Here is a 9256-nt window from a genome sequence, read left to right on the forward strand (position 1 = left end):
AGTCGACTACAAGGACTACATGTCGACGGACGCCGGTCTGCTGTCCAGCTTGACGCAATTGCGCGAGTTTGGCATTTCATTTATTCGCAACGTCCCGACCCAGGAAGGCGAGGTTGCTCGCGTCGCACAGCGCATTGGACCGATTCGCGACACCTTCTACGGTCGCCACTGGGACGTCCGCAGCGTCAAGAACGCCAAAAACATTGCCTATACTTCCCTGGACTTGATGCTGCACCAGGACCTGATGTACTTTGAAGCTCCGCCCGGCCTGCAATTCTTGCACGCCCTCGAGGTGACCGTCCCTACCGGCGGCGAGTCGCTCTTTGTGGACGGCTTCCGCGTGGCCGAAACGCTCCGACGCACTCACCCACATCACTTTGACACGCTCGTGCGCGTCCCAGTCACGTACAACTACGTGCACCCACACCAGCACCGCATCATGCGCCACCCCATCATTTCGTTCGACCCGCACAACGCTGAAACGCACCTCTTCTACTCGCCTCCCTTCGAAGGCCCGCTCGACGTCCCACCAGAAGATGTCGTCCCCTTCTATGAAGCCTACCGTGAATTCACCAAGCTCGTGGACGACCCTCAGTACCGACTGCAGTTCCGCCTCCAAGCCGGCGACCTCGTTGCCTTCAACAACCGCCGACTCTTGCACGGTCGCACTGGGTTTGATCCCTCCAGCGGCAACCGCCATTTGCAGGGCACCTATGTTGACTGGGATGATTTCAAGAGCCGAGCTTCCATCATCCGGCGGTTGTGTTCCACCCAGACTCCTTCGGCAGCGTCGTCATAACTTGCGACTTGTTGTTTTGTGAAAAGAAGACCAAAAAAAACCAGTATAGACGATAATGTTGTGTGTTTGTTGTTCGCTTTTGTTTGTGTGTCTGTTTCGGCTGTTTCTTGTTCGGCCGCTCTTGTATATATGCCACAGTGTTTGGAAACATACAAGATTTTATTACTGTATTGCTCATCCACGAGATAAAACAAGGAATCGGGGAAAAGGGGGCGGGGCGGAGCTAAGGTGAAGCGCGAACAAAAAAAAAAAAAATGCAACCGCCGCCACCGCCAACCCCCGTTCCCTTTCTCACCCTCAAATCAACATCAAGCCTCTCTACTTGGCCTTGGAATTGATCGACTCCCAGGCGTTGTCATCGTCCTGCCAGTCGTCGCTCCAGCCAGTGGAAGCCGGTGCCTGCTGCGCTTTGGCGGCGGCATTCTGCTTCATGAGTTCCTTGACTGGTACGGTTGAGCCAAAGGAAGAGAATGATCCAGCTTGCTGTGGTTTGGAGCTGCCAGACTGCTGCCGTTGGACCTTCGGGGCGGCAAAAGGATTCTCGTCGTCGTCGTCGTCGTCGTCCTGAGCTTGACTTGTCCCGAAGCCAGAGAAGCTCGAGCCAGTGGCGGGACTGGCTGAGTTTGTGCGTGGCACATTGTTGCTGCTCACTGCCTGGAGCTGCGCTTGCGGTGCGGGTGCAGGGGCAGGTGCAGGCTCTCCCCAGCCGGCCCAGCCGTCGTCGTCGCCACTGAGTTGCGACTGTTGCTGCTGCTGCTGCTGCTGCTGCTGAGAGCCCGACGGGTCACTGCCATTGTTGTGCAGCATCCGATCCGCATCACGCCACAGCGACTGCATGCCTGCTCCAACCTTGCTGGCGAACGACGACACTTCGTCCAGGAGCTTGCCTTCGTGCAGCTTCTCCGAGGTGGGAGCAATCACGTTCGTCTGCACGGCACTGCCGAGTTTGGTAGCTTGCTCCGAGACGGATGTTGCGAGCTTGGATGCACCCGCGGTGAACGAGGCCCATCCGGTCGAGAAGGATGCCCACGCGTCGTCAAACATTTCACCGCCATTGTTGTTCGACTTGGACGAACCAGAGGACGTCGAGCTGGACGATCCAAACCCAGTGTACTTGCCGCCCTGGCTCGGAGGCAAGTCGCTGTCATGAGGGATTGAGAATTTTCAGGAACGAATGGAAACAAAAACCAAAAATGAGGAAAGCGCCATAGCTCCAACAAACCGCAAGCAACACCAGCCCAGACCAACATACGACGATCGCATGGCGTTCTCGGACTGCTTGCGCTTGAAAAAGTCATCCTTGCCGCTGATGGACTGCTGGATGGCGCTCTCAGAGTACATGTTGCCACTGCTGCCGTGCTTGCTGTTAGAACCAAGCGATGTTGATGATGCGGCGTTGGAAGATGACGCGTAAAAGTTGTCCAGCGATGACTGGGCTGGGGATGCTGTGCGGGACGCCGTGGCTGAGGGCGCGCCGTAGACAACGACCGTCTGTCGGGCAGAGTTGATATTCCAAGATCGCCCTTCTGCGGCCGCAGACAGCTACCAAAAGCGGCAAGGAGCAGAAGAAGCAACAAGTCAAGTGAGGATGAGTGTCGATGCATCAAAACAACAAACCCAACACGACTTTAGCTTTATATCCCAACAACAAACCTTGTCGCGGTACAAAGCAGCAGGCATTGTGTTGTACTTTTGCTCGATGGACGCATCATTCCGCCAGTCAGGCTGCGAGCTCAAAAACTCTCGTGCAGCTGCATTCCCGCCGGCCTGGGGAAATTTGAGACGAAAGTGGAGATTTTGAGTGTTTTTTCGATGTTGGGTTGGCAGCAATCCGCATCCACCAACGTACCTTCATCTTGGCGAGCTGTTGATCGCTCCACTTGTCCATCGTGACGGATCGCACGAAGCTGAAAATGTTCAGATCCGAAACAAAAAGTCAGCCCACAGCAACTTTTCAAGTTCTGAGAAAAGCTCCAGAACAACACCAATTTTGTTTGTTACTTCCGTCGAGATGGATCTTACCTAATGTGCACACCAAGGCCACGATGGCGACCCGAGCAGTCGAGGCAGACGAACGTGGCGTGCGACAGCGAAACCCACTGCGGATTGAACGCGTTGCAGTCAAAGCAGTTCTGTGTTCCAAAAAAACAAAAACAACAAAAAACAGGTACAATAAAAAGTCAGTTTCACCAACAAGTGCAAGCTCAAAAGTCGGGTGGAAAGTGAACAAGTATGGTCACAGTAGGTAGGCTGGTAGGTAAGGAACGAGAGAGGAAAGCAGGTCGTCGAGGTGGAGTGCAGGGTATATCGTTCGCTTCACCAGCAGACAAGAGCAAGGAAGCCATTGCCACCAGTACCAGTATGATGATGATGATGATGGTGATGGTGATGGTGGGTTGTATGGAGCAGCAGGCAGCAGCAGCTCGTCGTCGAACCTTTCACGCCCTGTCACCTGCTCGCTCTCTCTCGCTCACTCTCTCAATCACTCTGTCTCGCTCTCGAATAACCGCTATGAGTGTCGTTTATTTCTAAATTCAATCTTCAGTCCGTCGGGTTCTTGCGATGGGGAGCAAAGTACATTGTTGCCTGGCTGGGCTTGGATTGCAGCCAGGATTTGCTTGGCTTCGGCCGACGCCATCTGACGTGTGTGTGGAAATCAAGAAGGACGAAAAAAGACGACTGAGCTTGAAAGCTCAGAAAATACACTGCAGTGAATTTATGATAAAATAGATGGAGGGAGAGTGGATTATAAAAGGGTGAAGTGAATCGCAAGCAGTATCTATTTCAAAAGTTCCTTAACAAAGCAGCAGCAACAGCAGCAACAACAGCAACAACAACACCACCAACATTAAACAGAATCTAGTAGCATCAATGAATAACAAAACGCAAGCAAAGCTGAAAAAGCTCAGAGCGCCAAAAAAGATTGACAATGGAAGCAATCACACGTTGGAATCGCCAAACTCGGTCATTTCGGACTCGACGAGGGTCAGCTTGTCCTCTTTGCGAGAGCGTCGCTTGGACTTGTGAGCGCGACGCCCGAGTTGCGAGGGCGGGTCGGAGAGCGCTGTGGCTGCGGCAGCCGCCAACGTCTCTGGATTTGCCGAGTCTGCTGCCCCCTCGTTGGATCCGGACGCTTCTGCGGGCCCCCTTGGTTGTGGATCGACGTCGCCAAATACTTCGTCGTCCTCGCGCTCTTCTTGCTGGCTCAGCGCCCGCCGTGACTTGCGCTTTCCGCGCTTGGCGCGCTGGGCCTTGGCGTCCTCGTGGTACTTGCGCTTGAGCTTGGCGTGTTGGTGTCGCTTGTAGGCGATGAGCCCAACTACAAGCAAAACCATTCCACCAAGCGTGCCAAGGACGGCTCCAACGACAACGGTCGTTGAAATGCCCGTCTGCAAAAAGCCGCCGCGCTCGGTAAACACAGCGGTGACGGCCGAGTCGGCCGAGCCTGCCTCGTTGACGATTCTCACCGAAAAGTAATACTGGTGCTTCGGGATCAGTCCACTCACAATGCAGCTGTGAGAAACCAATGTTTCGTTGCAAACGGGCTCGACGCGGCCTTGAAGGAAGACGAGCACGTAGAGGAGTCGGCCGTTCGGGCGTGCAGGCCAAGTCCAAGTCACATTGACAAACGTGTCGTCTGGAAGCACCACTGGCCGCGCCATACCCTCAGGCGCACGCGGCGGCACAGTGAAAGAGAGCGGGCTGGAGCGGCCCCATCCAGCGCGATTTTGAGCCTGAGGATATCAAAGCGCAGATGGTGAATGAATGGCAGAACAGGAAGCACAACAAAGCCAGAATCACTCGCACTGTTCCCCATACCTCAACAACCAGCACGTTCTCCTGCCCAGGAGCAAGGTCTGAGATGACGTGCTCGGTCGCCTCAGTGTTGCGCTCGTACAGCACCACTTGTCCGTTCAAAATGACATGGAAGGCAGTGAAGCCAATCCGATCATTGGCAGCAAAGCAGCTGTGCCAATTCAAGCGAACAGTGTCTGTGCTGATTTCGGTGGCAGAAATCGGCTGACGCATACAACCAGAAGAGTGTCGACGGTGAATTACGCAGGCTTCAGGTGAAACGCATTCAAGATGAGCTTACAGCAATTGCTTGGGGTACTTCCATCAAGGAAGTGAACGTCACAAAGTTTGAAGTGCAGCCGATCGCAGTGCAAGCAAAGACCTGGGATAAAAAACCGAAAAAAAAAAACGAAAAAAAAAAAAGAAACCGCGCGTGTTAGTTGCGCTCATCCGCTTCAAACCAATGAACAGGAGCGATGGTATTACGGTAATGTTGTAATCGGTATCGGACTGTTCAAACATTTCATCGGCAAAACAGATCAGTGTCGTGCTTCGGTTTCTTTCTCAAATGCAAACAGATCGAGCAACAGCGCAGTCTTACAAGGAGCCCGCTCAGTATCTTGCTAAAATCATGATCCTTCTAACAATGCAAAAGACCACCGACAGCGAGTCAGTCTTCACGAAACAAAAACCACCATGGGCGACGCTTGACGCGCACATACCTGCTCATCGGCTTCCGTGTGGCCTTGACCTTCGTAGATCTTTTGATAAACAACACGAGGCGGCGCTGCAATGTACATTTGATAGAGAATAATTTCGCCGTTGGGGAGAGTGGGTTTGCTCCAGAGCACATCAACTTGCTGCAACCGCGTTGTCAGCGCGTGCGGTTTCTGTCGCAAGAAGAGACGCAAAGTCGGAACAAAGCCCGCCCTCAAACACAGACCTTCATCAAACCAAGAATACTCACAGGAAGCTGCTCGGGCACGTCCTCCAGCGTTCGTATGGTAAAGTTATTTCTGGGCGCGCTGGTTTCACCATACATTGTGGTCACGGAAATCCGTAGCATGTACTCTGTGTTTGGGCGCACTTGGGTTGAAATGTTGTAAATGTGGTACAGGAACAGGGGCGAGGGGTCGGTAAAGTTTTCGCCTGGGTACTCTGTATCGTGTTCAACATCGTAAAGGAAGAACCGGTACATGGTGATCAATCCGTTTGTGTGGTCACTTTTCGTAAAGTTCACCTGCACAACGAAAGACGCCGTGTTTGTGAGTCCGACGGTGCATGGTAAGCTGGAGCACGAAAAAAAAAAAAAAACGAAAAAAAACAAGGGAAAAAAAAAAAACGAAAAAAACAAGGGAAAAAAAAAACAGGTCAACACTCACCGTTATCGCACGTGCGTAGGTGCCAATCACGACAGGATGGTCTGGAGCAGCCGGCGGAATCCGCGGATGAGCTTCGCACCAAGTGGCATTGGCGTCGTACTGCACGATGGTGTCGCCGCCGTGGAACCGTTGCGACCATTTTGCAGGATCGATTCCGCACAATTTTTCATTGTCACTGAGAGTGATGTAGCCCTCGACAATCTAACGCAAGTGGGAGACCAGTCAGAAAGATTGAGAGAACAGTCGTTGCAATCGGAGCAACTCGACTTTGTCGCGTACATGCGTATTTTCCCAGATGCCGTCCACATTCAGCAACTTGTCGTTCTCAGTCACTGTGAGTGGCCCACCAAACCGCAGGACGTTGACAAGCCCATCAAGGTTGAGCAACTCGTTGCAGTCAATGATGGATGTGCTGCCCGTAATCTACCAAAAGCAAAAGCAGTCAGAGAGGGACGACCCCACAAAATTCTGCAAAAGGCTCGGACGTCCTCAATGCCATGAACGCGAGACGCTCGTTTGTGCCATGTTCTCTGACCTCGGTGAGCTGGTACAGGCCGTCAATGTTCACCAAATCCGGCATGAACGCAATGACCAGGTCCCCGGCAATTCTCCTCAAGTTGCGCAGCCCGTCCAGGTTCCATAGTCCACAGTCTGTGATTGCAAGACCCTCGACGTAGACCAGCGACTCGAGTGCGTCGACATTGTGAATGTCCTCGTCAATGTGCTCGTCGTCGCCCAGCAGCGCGCCAATGTGCAGCGCGCCATGAAAGACGTCGCAGCCGCGGATGAGCTCAAAGTCTTCTGGCTCGCTAATGACGTAGTCTGTCATTCCTGCGAGCCGTGCACACTCTGTCATGCCGCACCACAGTCAGACAATGAGTAAGTCGGGTTGACGAACGAACGGGTCATGATTACTCGGGTGAGCGAGAGACGCTTGCGCAAAACGCCAGCCACCACACACTCCCACTACATGCAAGCGCAAAGATGGACCGTCGGGAACCCTACCTGGAGCGTCGGCAGCGGCGAGGGACGGGTGGAGCAGCAGCACTTGCAGCACGACGGCCGCAGCGACAACTCCGACTGCTGCTGCTGCTGCTGCTGCTGCTCGCCGCGACGACGGCATCACTGCAGCAGGCATTCCCAAACCAAAAAAAAAAAAAAAAAAAAAAAAAAAAAAAAAAAAAAAAAAGAGCAAGCGCAGTCCACGAGCGAGAGTCGACTCGAAATCAACAGGCGATGGATCAAGCACTAAAGGAACGAACGTGCGATTTTGTCGAAAATGCACAAAAATCTGAGCAAACGAGGAATGGTTTGTCGGGAATTGGACAGTCTCAGCAGAGATGGATTTGATCGAATGGTGAGCAATCTAGATGATAGAGGAGCAACAGTAAGATTTTCATTTTCAATCGTGTATTGCTGTTTTAAAAACAAAAAACTTCAAACACAAAAAGTCACTACTATCACAATCAACAATCATCCTTTAGCGACGGCTGCGAGCAGTCGTCCAACCGTCACTGGAGGCAGCCGGCTGATCGCGCGGTTGCTCACGCGGAGCGTCATTTCGCGGGCGATCATCACGACGCCATTGGGAGTTGGACGAAGGTGCATCGTCACGGCGAGGACCGTCGTCACGGCGAGGGCCATCATCACGGCGAGGGCCATCATCACGGCGGGGGCCATCATCACGGCGGGGGCCATCATCAGTGCGACGACGCCACGGGCCTTCGTCAGAGCGAGACGGAGGACCATCATCACGGCGAGGACCATCATCACGACGAGGTCCATCATCACGGCGGCTGGGGCGCCATGCCTCCTCAGAACGGGCAGGAGGACCATCGTCGCGACGGGCGGAACGCCACGGGCCCGAATCAGAGCGAGAGGGCGGGGCATCATCGCGGCGAGCGCTGTCGCGCCAGCCGGCACCTTCTTCGCGACGCGGGGCACCTTCCTCGCGACGGCTGGGACGCCAAGGCTCTTGAGCAGGGCGCTCGCTACGGTCGTCGCTGCGCTCTTCAGCGCGTGGGCGCCAGGAGCCTTCGGAGCGTGCAGGCGGCGCGTCGGACTGACGCCAGCGGTCCTCACGAGGAGCATCGCGCGAATCACGCGAATCACGAGAATCGCGGAAGTCGCGCGAATCACGCGAATCACGAGAATCACGAGAATCACGGAAATCGCGAGAATCACGAGAATCGCGATCACCACCAGCGCTGCTGGCAGCCGACGAGGGAATGCCAGTGGTGCGCCAGGTGGACACGGGGCGCTCGGGACGGTCGCTGTCGCGGCTGGAATCGCGCTGGCGAGCTTCAATCTCGGCCATGCGTTGACGTTGACGGTCGGCAACGGCGTCTTGCTGCCTGCGCTCTTCCTCGCGAGCAATGCGTGCGGCTTCTTGCCTCTCGCGTTCGGCGGCTTCACGCGCTTCGCGTTCGGCACGTTCGGCTTCCGCCTTGGCGCGGGCCTCGGCTTCGGCGCGACGACGAGCGGCCTCCTTCTCGAGCTCGATACGCTTGGCCTCCTTGCGCTCGGCCTTGACGCGGGCAACACGGGCCTCGAATTTTTCAATAGCGTTGCGGTGCTCGACCTCTGCGCGCTGGTTGAGCAGCGCAATAAAGCTGTCCTTGTCGGCAGTCATGCGAGCGAGACGCTGCTTGATCTGGAGATCGGTGGCGTGCGTCTGGCGATGTGCCTCGCGGAACTTGTCCTGTTGCTGGGCCCACCACTCCTTGTCCTTGACCTTGAAGGCCTCAAAGTCGGCTTGCAGCTGCGGGATTTCCTCGAGGCGCTTGGCACGCTCAAAGTGGTCGAGACGGCGCTCGGTGGCCTGAGTGCGGTTGAGCATGTCCTGACGGTCCTTCTCGAGCTGGCGGACCTGCTTGGCAAGAAGCTCGTCGGCGTCGAGGTTTTTAATCTCCTCCGGCTTGAGCTCGGCAATAATCTTTTGACCAACGGCAGTGCGCTTCATGGAGGCGATCTTCTCTTCGGTTTGGATGCGCTGCATCTCCTCCTGCTTGGCACGGCGGGCAGCCTCCTCGCGCTCGGCGGCCTCGGCCTGGGCACGGGCCGCCTCCACCTCGCGCTCTTGCTGCTTTTGGCGGGCGCGCTCGTCTTGCTGCTCCTTTTCGCGGACGAGGTTGAGTCCCTCGATAAACTCCTTGCGGGCCTCGATAATGTTCTTGCGGTGCAGCACGCGGCGCTGCTCCTCGGGCAGTTGCTGGAGGATGGTCTGGAGGGTGGCCGCGCTTCTTTTGCTGCTGCTCGATGCGCCGCTCGGGGTGCATGA

At 55.2% G+C, this 9256-nt stretch overlaps 4 protein-coding genes across 4 annotated transcripts; 1 reads left to right on the forward strand and 3 right to left on the reverse strand.

The window, feature by feature from the left end:
- Positions 1-969, forward strand: CAOG_05023 (gamma-butyrobetaine dioxygenase). The gene has a single exon (XM_004346658.2). The coding sequence runs from the start codon at positions 20-22 to the stop codon at positions 797-799; it is 780 nt and encodes a 259-aa protein (XP_004346708.1). The 5' UTR covers positions 1-19; the 3' UTR covers positions 800-969.
- Positions 940-3437, reverse strand: CAOG_05024 (ADP-ribosylation factor GTPase activating protein 1; the record flags this gene model as incomplete). The annotated part of the gene is made up of 6 exons (XM_004346659.2): positions 940-1921; positions 2048-2341; positions 2453-2566; positions 2649-2706; positions 2822-2931; positions 3378-3437. 6 exons carry the CDS (start codon positions 3435-3437, stop codon positions 1118-1120), a joined length of 1440 nt encoding a protein of 479 aa, XP_004346709.1. The 3' UTR covers positions 940-1117.
- A 128-nt stretch (positions 3438-3565) lies between these two features.
- CAOG_05025 (hypothetical protein) lies at positions 3566-7114 on the reverse strand (the record flags this gene model as incomplete). The annotated part of the gene is made up of 11 exons (XM_004346660.2): positions 3566-4533; positions 4619-4819; positions 4896-4976; positions 5081-5104; positions 5196-5234; positions 5317-5484; positions 5562-5834; positions 5977-6177; positions 6256-6399; positions 6512-6825; positions 6982-7114. 11 exons carry the CDS (start codon positions 7112-7114, stop codon positions 3739-3741), a joined length of 2373 nt encoding a protein of 790 aa, XP_004346710.1. The 3' UTR covers positions 3566-3738.
- A 342-nt stretch (positions 7115-7456) lies between these two features.
- CAOG_08852 (hypothetical protein) lies at positions 7457-9187 on the reverse strand (the record flags this gene model as incomplete). The annotated part of the gene is made up of 1 exon (XM_011272204.1): positions 7457-9187. A coding segment is annotated over one exon (1731 nt), but the record flags the coding sequence as incomplete, so codon positions are not given.
- Between the last annotated feature and the right edge of the window lie 69 nt (positions 9188-9256).

The sequence above is a fragment of the Capsaspora owczarzaki genome (genome assembly GCF_000151315.2).
Source record: "Capsaspora owczarzaki ATCC 30864 unplaced genomic scaffold supercont2.8, whole genome shotgun sequence".
NCBI lineage: Eukaryota > Filasterea > Ministeriida > Capsasporidae > Capsaspora > Capsaspora owczarzaki.